Source organism: Phoenix dactylifera, chromosome 5 (genome assembly GCF_051530095.1).
Source record: "Phoenix dactylifera cultivar Ajwa chromosome 5, Ajwa_hap1_PhDact_Kaust_v1.1, whole genome shotgun sequence".
Lineage (NCBI taxonomy): Eukaryota > Viridiplantae > Streptophyta > Magnoliopsida > Arecales > Arecaceae > Phoenix > Phoenix dactylifera.
The window spans coordinates 4,879,380-4,900,010 of record NC_143194.1 but is presented as its reverse complement, the minus strand read 5'-3'; the positions used below and the strand labels follow the sequence as shown (position 1 = coordinate 4,900,010).

The following is a 20,631-nucleotide window of genomic DNA, read 5'->3' as shown; positions in this document are numbered from 1 at the left end:
TGCACGCTACCATTGAACTTGATCTTGAGGAATCCTAGGAAAAGGAGATCATCCGAGTATGCGCCGAATCTGCAGAAGAGAGTCACAAGTTCCACTTGTTGGCAAAGAACCTGGGAAGGAGCGACCATGAAAACTGAGAGATGTGAAGAGAAGCTTTCATCCAAATCAATGTTGGCTTCTCGGGCTGCTTTGAAAGATGTGGTCATTCTTGACCAAGCAAAGGTGATAAGCAATGTAGCATATAAGAACCGCCTTGCTCCCATTAACACGGTGCTTTCAATTTTCTAGTTATTTATACTATCAAAAACTATTATTATAAATATTCTTAATTTAATAATTATTATTTTTATATTTAACTAGATAATATAATAAATACTAAATTTTTTAAATTTATTACAAAAATATAATATTTTTACTATATTATTTTATTATGATAATATGATATTATCATTTTAGTATATTATAAGCGTAAATTTTTTATTATTATATAATATGATTGTTATAATATAATGATAATGTTTAAGATAGTAATAATATAATATAATTATATTGTTATTTGATTATACTATGAAAAACTGTTATTATAAGTATTGCTAACATTAATTGTTTTTACATAATTTTTTTAAGAATTTTGTTGATAGAAATTGAACTAAGAGATTTTGCAACCCCCCCTCCACAAAAAAAAAAAAAAAAAAAAAAAAAAAAAAGAAGCTTCTCGACCCATCTCAAGTACAGCTTTTGCCCAAAAGCTCCATTTTGGAGCTTTTCTCTAATAAATCTTTTTCAGCTTTTGGAGGAGTCAGGAAATTGTTCTGAAATTTTTTCTATACACTTCAAAATCATCCAAAAGAGCTTTTGGCTTTTCAAAAAGTACTTTCTGGCTTTTCAAAAAGTACTTTTTGGCCTTCCAAAAAGTATCTTTTGGCCATGTAGAAGCAATGCCAAATGGGACCTAAATGTTGTTGGAAATCCTTACATGTCCGCATTTTTTTTTTCTTTTAGCAAATCATGGGCCATTTTTTTGTATCAATAAAGATGATTGCCTAGCATTCTTTACTACCTTGAGGGGGATATTCATTTAGATATACCTTTATTTTCTTCTATTGTGCAATGATTTTTGTTCTTTCAGAAATCCAGTTTTTTATGCTTTGCTGTCTAGAACAGTTTGTTCTGAAAGCTATGAATGATGGTGCTGAACTTATGCCCTGTGCTGCTGTAATGGAGCTGTTATTGAATTGTATTTAGTAAGGGTACAGTACGAGTAATTTCAAATGTTTATGACTTCTGACATAAGCATGTTTTCTACTTTCTCTAATGTTATTTCAGGTCGAAAAGGTTATGGCTTGATGGATTCCAAAAATTAAGCTCTATTTTGACTGCGAAGGAGCTGTCTGATCTCCAGGAAGTCATGCGTGACAAAGAATTGCACCTGAGGACTGATATCTATGAGATCCTCTTGGAGGATGGGACAGAGATATGACGTTTCTTACCGTTTAATGACTGTAACATCACAATGTAGCATAAAATCTGACTCCTGTCATCGTGTTCAGCCTAAAACCTTGGTTGTTCAAGGAAACAGAAGGCCAAAAGAGGACTGGAATCGCCCATCAAGGTGTGATAGCAAGTCCCATTCATGTAAAGATTCTGCGACGAACATTCTGAAAGTTCTTACGAGCAGTAGTCTTTGCATGAACTGCCAGGTGGTTATTTTGCTGGTGCTCGAATAGTTGAATCACCCATAATTAGAAACCCAACAGATTGTTTTACTAGGTCCAGAATTAAGTGCGAGCCAAACTCAAGCTGCTCGCGAACAGCTTGTTGAAGGGATTTATCGAGTGTCACAAAAAAGGGGATTTATTGAGTGTTTCTGACCTGTTCGAATATGTGCTTGATTATTTCCAGGGTTAGGTCTCAATCTTGTTGCTGAAATAAGCTCTATTATTTTTAGCCAAAAAAAAAAGCTCTATTGTACGGTATGCTCCTAGCTTAAAATAAATATGACAATATATTTTGTGTTTATCAATCACGATGTATAATATATATTACATGATGTATATATTAGGTCTAATATTTATATTTATTTATTAAATAAATATTTATATAAATTTTAGGTTTAAACAGGCTAAACATTAATGAGCGAAGCAAATTTTGAGTAATGCTGATTCACTCTGTTTCTTCTGCAGTTTCTTGATGGGAGCTCGAACCTGCGTGATCTCTCCGAGGTTGTCAAACCTGCAAGCTATTCATGAGCTAGCTTGAGTTCAGCTATCTGGAACCTGGCTTGATTTAGCTTGAAATGTAAATAATTTATTTAAATTATATATTATTTTAAAATTGTTTCTATATTTATTTATGGTAAATTAATATAGGTTATGTAGAAGAGAATGAATCTCAACCTTAAGATTAAAAATATGATTGGGGTTATCAATCTAAATTATATAAATTTTTATGGTGCCTAAACATTGACTCGATCTTAAGTGAGTTATTTTAGCTACCTCACACCCTTACTTATAATCCTAAGGTTCCAGATAAGTAAGATCCAGTGGCACCAATCTCGTAAGATAAGAAATAGGCGTCACCAATTAGTGGTTAACAAGAAAACGCGTCTTGGAGAATAGCTAGATCACCTGTAATACGGGAATCAAATCAAAGAAGCAATAAGAGACCAATATTTGAGCAATCAGGCTCAACATAGGGCAACCGATCCAAAAGAATTGTATACAAATTGCATTGTTAAGGGTCTCTTTGGCATCATTATTATTTTTATATTTTTATTCTCCATAAATTAGTAAATATTACATGAATATTGATGTTGAAGATAGCATTTGCGTAGAACTTTTGCTGTTCCTTGCCATTATTTTTACTCATTTTTAAAAATAATAAACTTTATTTCCAAAAACTTCAAAGATTTTACAAACAATTTAAAAAAACAAAAGAGTTTCATTGCACATCTATTCTAGTCTTGCTCACCTTTTTGCTTGAGGCTTTTTCAAACAAATGCTAGAAATCAGAAGGCAATGTCGAACTTCCCCTAAATTATCAACATCTTGGCAAATTGTTATTTTTCAATTGTACTTTTAAAAATATATTTCGGTAACCAATTTATTATGTTCCTATGGTTCATTGGTTAGCTAACCTTGCCCATAAAATCTCTTAATGGTTTTATTAAACACATAGTTCCTTCTTTTCTCTCTTTTTTTTTTTTTAAAGTGTAGACATGGACTCAATTTTGCCTTTACTAGGTTTAGAGGATCTGGCATATAATGATAGATCTATCTTTGTTTTGTAGCTGCCTCTTTCTATGATTTCTATTTATCTCAAATAGATGTAAATGAAAAATTCAATATATCAAAATAATATGAGCTGTAACTTGGAGGAAAGTACTTCACATAGAAGCCCTGCAAAACTTCTCCCAGCTGAAAGACTTTATATGATTGGCATGCTTATGCTTCACCATCTGCAACCAGTTGGATGCCTCTTCCCATGACATATAAGAGGCATATGCCACCTTATTTTTCTCTAGGTATTTCATAACTGCAAACACCATTTCCATCTCATCTAATTAATTCTCAATCTTTAGGAGTTCACTGGCTCCTCTTTTTTTTTGCTGAAACTCACTGGCTCCTTTAAAAGTTGGTATCCCCACCTTCAGAAGCTCTGAGATACAATCATGCTATCATATCCAGACACCAGTCCCTATTATTGTTGTTCCTGCCGCTGCAATTATTGCTAGTATAGCTGTTGTTGCTGCAAAAATTGCTACTGTAACTGATATTAGAATTGCTATTGCTGTAACTATTATTGATGGAATCACTGCTGCTGCTCTAATTATTATTACTGGAATTATAGCTGCTGCTGCAACACTTCAACCAAGGTCTCCATAAACTAAAACATCCTAGGCTACTGTTACTTCTTAGCTTGGATATTCTCAGTAAAGATTCTAGCACATTTTTCCTGGCAGGTGTTACCAACCTACTTGTTCAAGGGCTCCCTAGCATAGGACTTATCAATAATGTTGGCAGACTTCCTAGCACATCGTGGTACCATCTCAACTTATATCAGTAGGAGCTCATCATAAAGTTCTGAATTTTGCTAGGTTGCAAGAATATTTAACCACTTATAACAAAGTAGGCAGTACAAAAACATATCTCAGCATCTAGTAGCTACCCTACTACACTCATCCCACATCAAATTATAAGACCTAAACTAAAATCTAAAGATTTAACATATACTCTTATACCACTTTAATTGTCACACTCTGTTCCAAAATCATAAGTCAAGGACATGGTAACCATCTCACACTTACAGAGATTGACCCAATAAGTATGCGAGGATTTCAATCTGCTAATGAATTTAACATAATTCCGATAACAATTTAATTCATACACAAGTTGTGATAATTGTTAAGACAGCTAAACGTCAAAAATAAAATATTTGATATATTCATACAAATCACCAAAAGCTATAAACAAGGTAATTCCTTATATTTACAACTCTAGAAAAACTTCAAATACTTAACATATTGATAGATAGTTCTCAAGTAAACTCAACAAACAAGCTAGCTAGGTTTAGTCTATATTACAATTCTGACCTTGCCTCTACTTACGCTTCTAAAAGATAATATCATTCTAATCTCTTAAAGTTCTAGATTTGAAAAGAGAAAAGCAAAGATAATGAACTTGACAACCGAATAAGTAATAGTCACTCTAGTTGGATCAAGTGAGTGCCAAAGAAATTTAAATCAACAAGCTTATATAGTGAAATGTTACTTTTTACCAAAATAAAGTTTGCAGAACCCTCAAAATCTTATAGTCTGAAATCATAGATATATTAAAATAATACTACGCTAATATTCTAGAATATTTCTAAAAATTATCGAAAACATCAAATTCTCCTTTATTAATTTATTTTAAGTGCCTAGGGGATCTTAAAAATTACAAAGGGTCAACCGTGATCTACATTTAGGGTCTAACAAAAACTACAATAGTCCTAGACCAATCCAATGTTACATAAAATTTATCATAAAATATAGTAATAATTCTTTTATTTTTTTTATTTCCAAATATAGACCGAACAAGAAGTTCAATTAAGGTTCTTGAGGTTTGGAGGTTTTGAAGGCATCACACATCCTATATAACCCTCATCGATGTATCCAGTGACACCATTAAGAAGATTCCACTATTTATTTAAAACTATATATTGTTGTTAAATTAGAAATCTAAAGAATGAGGATTATTCCTCAATCACGGGAAGGGTTTTCTAACTCAACTCCACATGCCTTTTTTTTTTTTTTAGCAATTGCACTTTTACGAGCAAAGAGGAGGTGAGAAAGGGTGAAAGATTGAGAGTGTACGTGGGAGAGAGAGTGTAGGAAGCTGAGCGATGGCAAGTGTACGAGAGATCAGGGTGGGTGGGGGGAGGGGGACTGAAAGATTGAGAGAGAGAGAGAGAGAGAGAGAGAGAGAGGAGAGAGAAGTGAGAGAATGAGAGGGAGGCCGTAGGAAAGAAGAATGCAATCAGAATCCTCTATGGTGCGGCCCATGCATTGCATAATGTTGTGCATCTCTGGATGGCCGCCATCAGGAGATGGATGACCATCAAACAACACATGCCATGTATGATATGGCAGATGCTTGTGGACTGCCTTGTTCGATGGCCCTCCATCTTTTAATGGCAGCCATCCACGGCTGCACAACATTCTGCGGTGCCACACGTGTATCACTAAGGTTTTGACCATCTGGCCTAGTACAGTGCTTCTAGTTTCTCTCGAAGATTCCTTCATGCCCAGCGACTTTTGGATCATCCACTGAACAGATCTCAAAGCATTCTGAACTCGGTGGCCGAGGGACACCTTTTGTTGCATCTGTATCTCTTGAATGAGCTTCTTTGAATGCAATCCTGATGCATCTCTTATGAATGCAACTCATTCCACTAACCTGCACATCACATATTTCTCACCCATTCCCGTCATACACTTGGATTCTCGGTTATTGGACCAATGCATTACGTAATACATACTTCTATCTCAATTTTAACCGGAGCTCCAACAATCCTGAGGTTGCTTAAATATAACTGATACAAACACAACCATCCAAATTGCACATTTTGGACTTCCACTTATTGAAGCAATATGACCAAACAGCTCAATTCATGCAACCAAAGAACTCAGACAACCATTTTTAAACCCGAGCTCGCACACATTTTATACATCTCTTGATCTGACAGACACTTGAGCTCATAAATCCCAAATGCTCAATACAAGCAATTCTTTGTATAAAATCAGACATACTATCAATTGGAGCAATATGACCAAACAGCTCAATTCATGCAACCAAAGAACTCATACAACCATTTTTAAACCCGAGCTCGCACATATTTTATACATCTCTTGATCTGACAGACACTTGAGCTCATAAAACCCAAATGCTCAATACAAGCAGTTCTTCGTATAAAATCAGACATACTATCAATTGGACCAACAAAAGTCTAAACATACTACCAGATATAGATTTTTCACCAAATTAGCCAACAGATATAGATATACTTTCAAGCCCTTATTACAAAAAAAGAAGTTAAGATATTTTCTCCCTAATGTTGGCAGTCATATTAACTAAGAGGCTGATTATTTTCAAAGCCCCTAAAAATGATTTTTTTAGATGTTTTCCAACTAAAAGAAATCCGGAACAAGTGTATTTTTTTTCCTGTGAACTAACCTAGGTTTAGAGAAAAACAGTTCCTAAGAATGTCTTGAGACTTGTGTGTTAGTTATGAAACAGTGAGTTCCATCTATCAAATTGCATGATAATGATCTGCTACTTCTAGTAGAATATGATGGAATTCTATTTCTGTAGCATTCTGTTGACATCCAGCTTTCACTATTAGCAGGTACCAGCATGACAGGCTTTTGTGATCAAGAATTCTATTATTACCTGGTTGGAAACGGGGCTAGAGTGATATTTAATAGGAACAGTTCCATATACTTCGAATGCTACTTTCTAAAGTACTGTTTATTAGTCTCTTATTCCATTGAAGATCCACAGAACTCATGGGAAGTAACATAAAGGCATCAAGAGCTTGGCAGATTATTTCAGCAAGTGAGAGAGCTTATATCAGGTTCACAAGTAAAATTGTTCATTCGTAAATAATTTATTCCTAGAGGAATGGCACTGAGCATCTTCACATTGTTTCTTATATATTTGTAATAACTGAGGATCTCATCTAAAAAAGCTAGCTAAAAGGTTAATATTAGGATTTCTTGGTCCTGTATAAGTACTCAAGATCTATCTAGTGCAAAATCATTGTGGGACTAAACACATGCCTGCACGGATTTTCACAATGTTCGCATGTGTAAGAATCCATGACCAATCTACTTTTTTTTTTTTTGGTGCATGCCAATCATATTTTTTGAAGTCATTGTTTGGGTTCTTCCAATTGTATTGCATGTTTACCGAACAACTAGGAAAACCAAAATGGACAAAGTTTATTTAACCACCAAGGACTCTGATGAGTGTGCTGCAGCAGCTATACTGACAGATGCCTAGCAGCATTCCACGGGTATCGTAATGGATTTGCTACCCTGATCTCCTTGGTCCAAGCTTGTAAAAAAAATAGGGACTTTAATTCTGAGCTAGATCCAAAACAGTACACCTAAAAGGAGAGACAGTTCTATGCCCGCCTGCCGGAGTAAAAAGCATATCTTGGTGAATATGGTTAAAGTGATGACTGATGAATCAGGATCTGAAGAGCATAAAGTGAACCCCGACTCTTGCCAGCTCTCTGGAAGATTGTTTTCTTTATGTACAGCAGGAATCTGAACATGTTGCTCAAAGCCTAGAGGGCATGTGATAATCTTGGTTTATATTAATTAATGTTTATGGACAGACTAATACCTGATATCTTAGGTACTTCAAAAATTTTATGACAACTGCTAACCAAAGGCAGAATTTCAGAGAAAGTTGGATCCGAAAGGACTGGACCCATTTAAACAAAGTTCAAATTTCCGATCCGACGAGATTTTTTGAATCAGGCTTTGTCGAGCACCATCTGATCATGTTCTTTGTTTACAGTCGGAAAAGCCTTGTTTTACTTCTTTGATGCAAGTTCTACGATCAGGAGTTATATCATTGGCTCATGCAGTACTTTGCTAATGTGTCATGAATGCAGGATATAACATCATGCTAGTGCATATAACTGTAGCAAGCATTCTAGGATCTCTGTCTGCAGAGAAGATTGTTTTTCTTTAAGGCATGGCGGAATGAACAGTTCTCCTCCCTTTTTACTTGATTTTCACAAAAAGTATTGAAGAATCATAAAAGCAGTCCATGAAAGGTTAAAGGTGGAGTGGAAGGAGTTTTATAATTACAAAAAAAAAAAAAAAGGATTTTGTTAGGATATGTACTTTTCTTCAATATACATATGGAGTTAATAAAACCACAATAATGTGTTTTAATCTTCTTCAAAAATTTACCTTCTTAGTATTTCTTTTGATTATGCCTCTTTTATATCATGTCAAATGTACAGAGAATAAATAATTCACAAGAAAACACATATATAATGATCAGTAATCAAGCTTGCTTACTAGCACCCAATGTTTTGAACACAATGGAATTGTTCAGCATGGATGCTGTTTTTGTACGCATCGATTCCTTTTCGACCACTCAGCAGGTGAATAGACCACCCTTTTCTAGCCATCGACTCCTGAAAACCATGCACTAGTACGTAAAGCCAGCATGGCTGCCACTAGTCCAAGCCCATCGTCCCACACTTTATCAAAGAGAGCTCATAGCCACTGTCCCAAATCACCCCCACACCCCAATGCACGGCTCGGACGATACATTCAGAGCAGTCACCAGAACTTGTGTGTCACTGCATCCATGAGGCCAGAGCTTAGAGCCGCTATCCTCTTGCTCTGGTTGATAAAAATGAGGAATCTTTGTAAAACAAATGGGGAAAGAAAGGGACTCGCACAAGGTGGCTTTCTGGCCTCATGTCTCCCTATAACCCATGGCCGCATGGCCTATATCTTGTACTACGATATACAGTTCTATATTCCACTAGCACGCAAAACGATAGTTGGGTACGGCCAGGTCAATCATTCACCCACTTAGGCCCTTACATGGGTGGGTTTGGACAAGGAGGCAAGCTTGGAGAGTTCTCATAATGGAAGTCGATGTCTGGGCGTGACCTTGTTTGGCCTCTGGGATCGTGTCAGTGGTACGTGGGAGCAGCTGAGAGCTTTGGCTTGCCTTTTTATCAGTAACCTTGCCTTTTATCTGGAACCGTATCGTGCCAAATCTTCGAAGCAATTTCAAAGAAAAGTGCCTGAATTCAAAAGATGCGTTGGATTTCTCTTGGCTGCTTAGCACGTGTGGATATCTCTGGACAGATTTGGGAGAGGACATGAATCTTACATTGCGAACCATAGCAGCAATCTTTGTTGATATATATATAAATATGAGATGGAATTTTCTCTTGTTTTTAAGCTTTTGGATGTCTGCAGTCTTCTTGTTTGTTTAAGCCAGTATTATTTGTGGGTGAAATTTTGGAATGCATGTAAGTATTTGTCTCTTAAGAACTTAGTTTAGGAAGTTGCACAAGTAAGAATTGACCTTTGGTTGAACGTAGTTAAGGTTTCCCTCAAAAGAATGTATGAAAAGTGCCAGACCAATCCTCAAAAAAAAAAAAAAAAAAAAAAAAAAAAAAAAAAAAAAAAAAAAAAACTAAGTGGAGGAGTTTTCACTCTGATTAATTGCATTATTTGATATATCTTAATATTTGAGCTTATAATTGAGTACAATTAATTTTTCAATCTACATTCTGGCTTTACCATGACGGAAGTGGGCAACGGAGACAGAGAGCGCAAAAGGCGTCGGTCGTGGGGATTATTATAAAAGTTGCTGATGCTAAAATATTATTTGAACTAAAGTTGTTCCTGAGTTGTACACGCACAAACACACACTTGAACTTAAATTCATATTATCACCAAACGTATTCAAACATGATTGTCTCACAACATCAACTTAAAGCAAGATTAAAAGATAAGAAAAAGAATAAAGAATTGCACCTCACGATAGGAGAAGTTATATTAATTAATCAGAATTAGTCTATTTAAATTATATATGTTCTTAAAGTTACAAAAATTTATTTGATTAATAAATAGGCAGAGTTTGATATGAAGTTTGATGGAAGACAATTTACGAACTATTGACGCTGATGATAAATTTGAAGGGATTGTAAAACTGTACCTAGTACCATATCCACATTCCACAAAAAATATTGTATGGCTCTAATTGGATGTAGCATCCATATAAGATAATTGTTCTTCGAGCAACACTAATAGAATATGCATGCCAAGCTGGTTTGGAATTTAGGTATGGCTCTAACTAGAGGAAGCATCCATATAAGATAATTATTTTTTTCGAGCAGCACTAATAGAACATGCATGTCAAGCTGATTTGGAACTTAGGTGACATGTAGCTGAAAATAATAATTGTAAGATTTAATTAGGATGGGTCAATTTGCAAATCGTGATACGAGTTCTAGTCTCGTGTAAAAATCATTTGTCTCTAAATTTAGTTCAAATTACAAGTTATTTATCTCAGACCTGCCAACTTCAATCGTCATTTAACTGCAATATTGTCCAAGGGCTTCTATACTGTTCTCTACATTCTGATTACCCTCGCCTTTAACTTTCCCGAGCTACCCTAAACCACCATTAAAAACCTTGCACAGTTCCAACTCCACAACCACAAGGGAGTTTGCTCTTTCCTCTACCCTCCAAATTAATTCTCAGGACTAATGAACAATAGTTAAAAATAGTACATAACATATACTTCAACTTTGCAAGATATACTCACTTTATCAATCCCTTTTTTATATAACTATTACTCAAAGTTTTAACTTTTAACACATGCATTCCAATTTCCTAGGTATTTATTAATGAATTACCACTCCTTCACTAAATCAGAAGCATGTTGTTACGTGCCATCTACGCATGACTATTGACTTTGAGCTCTGTATCTCAGTGGGAGGCCAATGATTATGTCTTCTGTTACCATGCGGGTATAAGTCTCAACTCATAAAGCAAGATGCATAAACTACAAACATTCAGAGGAAAAGCTAAAGGATACACAAACTCTCTTATACTATCTTAATTAAAAGAAGCATATCAAGATGATTAGTATACATAATTCTACTGAGTTAACCCATTCTCCAAGGCATCATTTGTCGTTGGTCAGGCAATTTTATATTGGTAATACCTATCAAATCGGGATCAGACAGTCAGAGTTATGATCACCTGCAGCGAGTTTGGTGGGGCCGATCCCACCCACGCCTTGTGCGAGTGTGAAGCTGGCTCGTGCATGCGGCCACATGCAACGTGGGGGCCACTGCCATCATCGTTTTCCGTGAAACGGCCGGCAACTTTCGGACATCCATCATCTCGGACTGTGGGGGTGGCAGGCCGACGTCTCTGCATGCAATGCTTAACTGCGATCCGTTAGTGGGAAGGCCAATACACGCAGAAAAAGAGAGAGAGAGAGAGAGAGGCAATGGAAATTGGAGTTGATGGAACTTGGGCCCGGGTATTCCTGTTTTTAGTTCAAATCAGCTTGACTTTGGGGGGAGGAGGAGGACAGGATCCAACTTTTGATGCCGACTCCCATCCATGGGACAGCCATCCCTCTCATTTTTCTGTGAGGAGGACCCACAGGTGCAACCGATTTGGTGACTTCAGTAGGTCTTTTTTGCATTATTTTTCATCACTATGTATCATAGGTCATGAATGGGGGAACTGTTTGTGAAGCAAGGACCACTTTGTGAGGTTGGATTTGATCTGAAAATTTTCAAGTACAAATATATCTTAGGCCTTAATCATAGGCTGGGATGGAGTTGTCCATGCAAATATTGCATGTCCCAAGCATAGGCACAAGTGTGCATAGTAGGAGGTGGCTTGTGAGTTTTGGAATAAAGGTTGCTGGTGCAAATTTCAAACATATGGCTCAAATGACTCTAGTTTAGTATTGCTCGCACCATTAATTTCTCTCAAGAGAGGACGGGTGGTCACGCATTAGTTTCATGCTGAGTTTGAACATTTTTAGGTTGGACAAGACTTTTTGAGCTATTTTATTATTTTTTTATTTAGTAGATTGATCTAGTTTGATTTATGTCAAATGTAATTTGCGAGGCCAATATATAATAGGCTCGAGTCCAAAATATTAGGTAATATGGGCCCAAATCAGATTGGACTAGCTATATATATGGGGTATATATAGGTCTCCTCCACCAACTTGCTGTCCTATTCTTGGGGTCAGTATTAATTAATTATCAATAATTCTTAACACATACTAAGCTAAACATCTCATTAATCATATATATATATATACAATATGTTAATTCTTTGTTGTGGGCCGGCAGTCGCCTCAAATCTCAAATTTGGACACGTAAAAACATCGTTTTTCAATGCATCTTTGAAAATATGTCGTTGCTTCTCTTTGTTTTTATTTTTATAAAGAAAATTCTTCTCCTAAATCCAATTAGGAGCTGAACCCAATCATCTCTCTTTTTTCGTCTTTTGAGTTCCTCCGATTTCTTTCGGTGCTTGAAAATTTGCAATGGTTAATTAATTCCTGTGGCAACATGTGACGAGGACTAAGAAAGGAGGGTCAGATTAGTTGCTTTCAATGCCCTTCAGAAACTTCACCATGTACTTCGCCATACCTATTTACATGCCCAACATGGAAAATATAATTAACCAAATATAAATCTGATTCATAGCTATTGTTTGGAATATTTATTACCACAAAGCTAATATATATCATTACCACTGGAAACGTTACATTTACATGGATGCAACATCTATACATACACATCGAGCTAGTCTCATATTGTACCCAGAGCAAGGCTTAAAGCCTTCACCCTCTTGTTCTTATGATAGTGATAGTTCCGCTCCCCTGAGTGTGGATCCTTGTGAGGCTCACGACTGCCTTCCCGGAAAGTCCTGGTCCGTCCGGCGACACGCATGGACCGCAGGCGTACTCCCCCACAGGGTGGTGAACAGGCCTGGCTGGGCGCATGAGGAGCCTTGCATTGATATCGTCAAGAGTCACGTCCCCCTCCAGTCCTCCAGGCTTCACCACTACAAAGGGATAAACCACCCCCACTGCCTTCTTCTTCTTCCTTGCACCATGCCGGATCTCGGTTTCTAGGAGATAGCTTACCATGTCAATGAGATTTTTCGTAAGAAATGAGAGAAAGGAGGTGCGCTCTTGGTTGTAAGTTATGACTACCTTTGGGAGAGAAACTTTTGATTACTGTAGGGGAAGGATGAGAAGCCTCGGAGTCTTTTGACTCATGGGTAAGTTTTCCACTTGGATCTTCAGACAAGGGTTTCTCCAGGGAGGAAAGAGAAGGGAGGGGCTCTTGTTGGTGTGGCGATGCATTAGCTTCCTGCAGCGTGCTGGGGCCTTTCATAGGCATGAGTAAGTTCAGCGGATCTTCTGTAAACAATAGACGAAGAACTTCCAATAAGTTAACAGTTTTGATAATCGCTCTAATCATCGCAGCAATTATGCAATAATCACGACCAAAGCTTAAAAAGTAAGGTGGTCAGGCTGGTGTTATTACTAATTCATTGCAACATTATGTGCAAATCGTGGTCAAGGCTTTAACTTATCAGTACCACGCCTACGATCTGGTGTTGGGCCCAAACGAATCTCTTGGTGGGGACGTAGTGACTCGGGGAACCAACAAATGGCAAACTCTCTCTCCTTCCATGAGCTTTCGCACATTAAACTAAATAACTTCAAAGGATGGTCATTGTGCTAACAGGGTTCGCCGTATGGAAGCACCTATGAAGTAGGTATAGATTGACAAATAGGAAGAGCCTTGAAATTTACCGGAGACAGTACTGTTATCTTGAAACATGTAATTCAAATCGTCCAAGGGATCTACATGGCAATTTGAATCCCAGAACCCCTACAAACAAAAGATATCAAGAAAAATAAAAAGAATCAGTGCTTAAAAGCACCAACAGTTCGGATGACAATTAAAAGCACCATAATTCAAAAAAAAAGAAAAGGAAAACGTACTTGAAGAAGATCTTGGAGGTCTTTAGTCGTCGAGATCGGATCATCATGACCATTTGAAGCCGTTCGTCTCCGCTTGCACCGATCACTCCACTCGGCCACTGCATCTTGTAAGTACCCAGTGGAGGCCTCTGAGGACAGTGGAGACTCCATAGCTATCACCAAAACACAGTGCAAGCTCAAACATCAGGCTGAAACTACCATGGATGCTAAGAAAAGAGATGAGGAAGTGCTGCTGTGTACCCAAAGGTATGAATTCATGGTGATCGCCAAGTCCAAAGGTTGGTGGATCCCAAATGTCCAAAGAGGGTTGGAAGGGAAATAGAAAACAGTTGTCTAAGGCCATCATGTCTCTAGACCAAGCCTGCTGCTGCTCTCTATCTCTCCCAAATGCTGTCTCCATGGAGGTGTGTGCTTAAATAGGAGGCTTTTGGGAAAAGGTTTGGCCTCTCGGATGATTAGGGGCACTCGGTCAATGGCAGTGGGAAGGTAAAAGAGCAAAGAATAAAATAATATTCAAAGAAAAAGGTAGGTGGTTTGGTTCTTTCTCGTGATTCGCTACGTTGATCCCTTTTATCTTTTTTTTTTATAATCTTGTGGAAAATCTTTTCGGAGGGTAAACTTTTTTTTTTTTGAATTTTACTGCGATAAATATATGTGTTACATTTTTTGGGTGGGGGGCTAAATTATTGCTCGCTATGATGTGTTTTATATTCAAAGGACGGGCTCCACGTTCTAAACAAGAAGCTCACCAAGGAACAGGACACCCAAAAAATAACCCCACAAAGATGAAAGGGGGTCTTGGACCTCTTAAAGGGTTTAAAAGATGCTAGATTTCTATAGACAAAGGGATTCTAACAGACTTTTTTTTCAAAAAAAAGGAAGAGTGGAAGTAATATGATTTCATACTAACTTCTAAATCAACGGGTGACAGAAAATATGGACTAAGAGAAGAAAATGAGATAATAAGTTAGAAGAAAATTTAATTCTGAAATAATCACTTTCAGGTTGTTTTATAATTCAGTTTTAACTAAATTTATCCAAATCTAAAATTTTTAGCACCATGTACATTAGCATGTGAATTATAACTAGTACCTAAGATGTTTCTAATTTGAACCTATTACTCTTCATAGATGATAGCAAATAAGGGAAGATAATAGCTGCAGCTATGAAAAAAGTTAATGAAGAATAATTTCAGGAGCTCAAAGAGTAATGTTAAGCAAATATGGTAAGGGAGTAAGGCTTGATATCCTGCTGCTATTTATATAAAATTATTTTTGGATAGGGAACCAGCAATATCAATTCTATCATTTCATTAAAATCACCGAGAGACAATAAACATGGATTTAAGTGTTTAACAGCACATGACAATCACTAAATAGTACTGTACTAAGGGGTAGGTGGTTTAGTAGAGTACTAGAGGGTGCCTAATTTTAAGCATTCGACACTTTAATTAGGAACTAGTGCTTCAGAAGTAGTAGAAAGTCACATGGCCACTTTTAGTTAAATATGGCTAGACATGGCTAATTATGCACCGCATAACTATAATCGCTACCATACATGATAAAGTATAGTCAAATACAGTAACAATAATTTGAAAAATGCTTCTCCATAGCATTTCCAACGTCGCTCCAATCCCATACATGTTGATTGGTGTAATGATTTATGCAGCTTACCTTTCATCCTTGCGACTCTAGTACCAATCTCTTCATCGGAATTCCAAGGCAAGTGCTCTCAGTATGGAATGAAGTGATGCTGGAAGCAACACTCATAATTTAAATAAAATAAATTATTTAAACATCTTTTTTAACTTAGGATCTATTTTACTTAGTACCTTTGATTTTAAAAAGTTTTAAAATGGTCCCTAAAGTTCATTAAGTGGTTCAATATAGTCCCGAGCTCTATCCAACATCCAACACCGTTAAGACACTACCATAAAGAATAATTTTTTTCTTATAGAAATTGTTTATTATCAAAAAAATATACTTTCTTCTTGTCTTCTCATCCCTCCTACTTCCACCACCTCGTCCACTTCTGACACCTCCTCCTCCTTCTTTTCAATCCCCATCGCTGGTCTCATCTCTCTTCTCTATTTCTTCATTTATCTAACCTAGTCTAACCTGAGGCTTATCTACTCTCACCACCGCCTCCTCCTCCTCTTCCAATATGTCCTCCTCTCTAAATCTCATCACCATTCTCATTCCTTTTCTCCATCCCTTTTCTTCATCTAACCTTATTTTAGTCTTCACCCGAGCTCCACCCACTCCCACCATATCCTCCTCTTCCCGTGCCTCCTTATCTTCTTCTTTAAATGTCACCAGTGCCCTCATACCTTCTTTACATCTAACCTGGTCTCAAGCCCTATTTGCTCCATCATCTCCTCTTCCAACACCTCCTTCTAGCTCTTTAAAATTTGCCACTGTTCTCATCCCCTCTTATCCCTCCTCTCTATCTAAACCACTCTTCATATGGATATTTTTTGTCCTAAAAGTCTCACATGACCATCATATGATGGAATCTTTTGAGCTCAGGTAAACAAAGATAGACTACATGACCATATTGAATCACCTAACTAACTAGAAAGACAACTGTGAAACTTTTTAAACTCGAAGAATATTTGGTGAAACTAGCTCTAAGTTGAGAAAGTATCTTACTAGTTTTTTAAATATATCAGTTTCAATATGTAAGAAGTGATTTTGGAAAGCTTTTTCGATGAAGCCGCTTTACAAAAGTGAGAGATTTGCAAGTTACACTAGTTACTTCGCTTGCTTGGATCTTTAAGTCTAATGAAAATGGGCCCTTGATTTGCATGAACCATATTCTAATTTTGTGTGTGCATATGTATTTGTGTGAGAGTGTGAGAGAGAAGAGAGGAAGAAAGAAAGAAAGAAGAAAAGCAAGCCCCAGGACAAGAGCTGCGTTGAGCCATTTGGTGCTTTTCACCATACTTTTGTAATATTAACTTATTCTCTGCCTTTGAGGCTTCCTCAAATCAATTACCATTGACATTACTTTTTGTGAAAAAAAAGAATAATCCTCCTGCAAGTTTGATAATAATGCTAGAGATATTTGCACACTATTAATTTTTTTTGCCATATGGTAAGAGGGGATATTTGTGCAACTCACAGGATTTTTGCAAAACACAAAAGTTGGTTCATTATAGATTGCTAAATCGGCAGATATGAGCCTAGTGACCTTTTTGTGCATGCATAGTAGGTACCCTAAAGTATTTTCTTAAAAAATTTTATATTTGCTTGAGTAACAAATTTATAAGTTGGAGGCATCTTGCAACTCCACCTTATAATTTATTTTAACATATATACCTAATGTGGTAGATTCTGAAATTATAAAATTATTGAAATCTTTGCAATAGTAGCCACCAATAGCTTCTACATGAGATAATTTTTAGGTTCTTAGGTAAATGATAAAGTTGTTTGTGGTTCAACCTAGACATGTGTTGGAAGTATGGCTAGTGCATAAGAGCTTGTTCAAATGGTATATTTTAGAGGTTTGATGAAGATTTATAGGCACTCACAAATAAAATTAAGAATTCAAATTGTAATTGAGATTACAAGTCATGTGAATTGACTATTTTTCCATAGGCATGATTCCAAGTTTGTGTTTTTGAGATGTCTAAGTATTTTCTTCAAAGCTGACTTTGATTTTGTATTTTGAGTTGACTAGTTTGATCATTTCAATAACTAAAATTATTCTAGAGAGGTTTTGTGACTTTTCTTGGATTAAAGAAGGAAATTTATTTATTTATTTATTTATGGATTAAAAGAGTTGATATTATAATCTTGAGTTGAGATCATTCTTTTTTTGTTTTGGAGATTCAGAGAGGCTAATCCCCCCTTTTCTATCCTATATCGAACCCACTGTCCAAGGGTAGACTTTGAATTGCCCCTTTACTCAAGTAGCAAGGGGTAATACCATCTAGGCTAGCTAAGTGGTTGAGTTGAGAATTATTTGGCGGTTGTTCAAGTGTTCTAGTTTGCTTAGGAGTTGTTTTAATCAATTCATACTGCCATTTAGTCTTTGCAATGCACATCTTTGAAGAAAAAGTAGAACGGATAAAAAGAAAGATGAGAAAAAAAATAATAAGAGGTGGTGTATGAATGGATTTATTTTCCAAAAAAGAAACCTATGAATAAAAGATATGGTGGGAATCCATCTTGTAGAATATACTTTTTTGAGTAGAATAAAAATGGATTTAAAAGTGAAGGAGTCCTACACTTGAATAATCCATTATAATAGTAGTGATATACAAGAGAAGAACATAGTTATAAATTTTATTATTAATTTTCTGTTATAAATCAATTTTCTTTCTCATGGTATATTTTATGGAATCATAAAGTGGTTTTCTTAACTTTCAACCTTTTTTTGTTGGTGTTACTAGCCCATGCCAACTACTTTTGAACAAGGCTAAGTAATATTAGTGAGCTATCTTTTATATACTCAATGGTGCCTTATGAACTTCATTTTCAAAAAATAATTTAGTTGTAAGTCCTATACTCGAAAATTTGCTTACTTGAAATTAGAAACAATGATCTCTTCCCTTGTGTTATTTTTTAGTGTTATAAAATTCTTGCAAATGTTGATATTCTTTTTCCCTTGAGAATAGTTACTAACTAACTATCTTGGGAGAGGTTGATTGCCAAATCAATTACTCCTTCATTACTAGCTCCTAAAGTATTCTAGAACTAAACTTGAGGAGTTGTTGGTGGTTAGACCTATTACTCATTTGACCCATTCCCTATTAATTTTAGGTCATGGTCTCTAATATTCATTTAACATAGTGTTGGAGTTAAATTTGTTGGAGCTGTTAGAGTCAAAATTTTCCTTTATCCAATTATTTGTTTAATTAACTTAGTTTATCGTATCCAAGTTTCAATCTTTATAAGTGTGATGTAGCATGCACTAAGGGAGGTGTTAAGCTTGATATATAATCTTATAGTATTCCCTATCCACTTCATCTTTTCGAGTATATTGTTTAGTTAGCAATAGTATTATCAAAAAAATATTTCAAAATGCAAATCATCCCATGTTTGCTTGATATAATGATAAACATGGCTAGGTGAGTTAAAATGTTGATACAAAGGATCTTGGCGTAATGCTGTACAATATAAGAGCACTTGGTTTCATCTTATTAGGTTCGTGAGACTTCATATTGTGTGCCTATCATCATAAACTTCTTAATGCTATCCTAGAACATCTTAAAAAAAATCAAGTCCACAACCTTCTCTTAAGAAAGGATAGAGAAGTTTATAACCTAAATAGAAGGTATAAACTTAAAAAAAATTTATCATAAAAAGATGGTTATTAGTGATGATACTATTTCGTCACTCAAAATTAAATAATAGAGATGAAATATACCGAAGCTGTTTCAATATTTGATATTCGATCGGTAGGGCTGAAATTGGATTGAATATAGATCGGATACTAGCATATTCATATCTATATTTATTTTATTTGATAAATACAGATACAAATATGAATGTTAGTTGGATGTAAAAATTTATATTCATATTTATTTTAAACAGGTACAAATACATATCGAATACCAAAAATATGGATATAAATACGGATATAAATCGGATAATTAAACTTCATGGCCATAAAATCAAATATATTACCAAGTAGATGACAAATAAGATATAGATCTTAGTCAGATATAAAAATTTATATTCATATTTGTTTTAAACTGGTATGGATAATAATTGAATATCAAAACATGGATATAAACATGGATAATTAAACTTCATGGCTATAAAATCAAATATATTATTAAGTGGATGACAAATCAAGTTAATAGCATGTCAATGTGGTCATTTATTTTTCTAAAAATTTAATGAGTCTTATATAAAACTAAAAAGGATTACAAAGGATATTGGATATGGATACAAATATTAGTGGATAGATATTATCCGATCAACTTTCACTCCTATCAATTGGACTTATACAAAAGATCTAGCCCATCATCTCTTGGTTTGTTATATACTACTCAACCACTATAACAACTTTAGTTTGTAATGTAAAGTTACAATTTATTATCTTGTTCATATTATAAAATAAAATTATTTCATATATATTATGGTACTTGTATATTTTACTAATTATTTTTTAGAAAATTTATTTTTTTTATTTTAAATAAAAAATAAAAAATAATTTTATTTTATTCTTTATTATTGTTGCAAATATTTTGTTTAAAATATTTAGAATAGTTTCAACATATTTATATAATTGTATATAATTTTTATAAAGTTATTTTAAAATAAATAATTCATGATTTTTTTTGTTGCAAGCTATGGTCATACAATGACATATAGATGAAAACATCCATTTCGTCGTTAAATGGTCAATATTTGCAACAAAACTATATATGTTGCCAATAAATATATATTTAAGAATAAAATGCTATCGTCTCTAAATCCTATAAATAATTTACAATAAAAAATATTTCATCATAAAAGTTTTATAATGATTTATAGGTGATAAATTCTAATTCGTTGTTAAATAGTTAGTATCCTACGACAAAGATATATAT

At 35.2% G+C, this 20,631-nt stretch overlaps 2 protein-coding genes across 2 annotated transcripts in view; one reads left to right on the top strand and one right to left on the bottom strand.

Moving 5' to 3' along the window:
• Nucleotides 1-1,693, top strand: part of LOC120103720 (uncharacterized) — a 31,706-nt gene extending 30,013 nt beyond the window's left edge. Inside the window, exon 11 of the mRNA XM_039129357.2 lies at nucleotides 1,327-1,693. Within this exon, the coding sequence (XP_038985285.1) occupies nucleotides 1,327-1,480 (154 nt within the window). The 3' untranslated portion in view covers nucleotides 1,481-1,693. The remainder of the gene's footprint in view (nucleotides 1-1,326) is intronic.
• Nucleotides 1,694-12,747: 11,054 nt separating this feature from the next.
• On the bottom strand, nucleotides 12,748-14,535 carry LOC103708614 (uncharacterized). Its single transcript, XM_008793626.4, has 5 exons — nucleotides 14,328-14,535; nucleotides 14,088-14,239; nucleotides 13,896-13,974; nucleotides 13,287-13,496; nucleotides 12,748-13,201 (listed from the first exon to the last, which is right to left on the bottom strand). Exons 1-5 carry the CDS (start codon nucleotides 14,485-14,487, stop codon nucleotides 12,912-12,914), a joined length of 891 nt encoding a protein of 296 aa, XP_008791848.3. The 5' UTR covers nucleotides 14,488-14,535; the 3' UTR covers nucleotides 12,748-12,911.
• Between the last annotated feature and the right edge of the window lie 6,096 nt (nucleotides 14,536-20,631).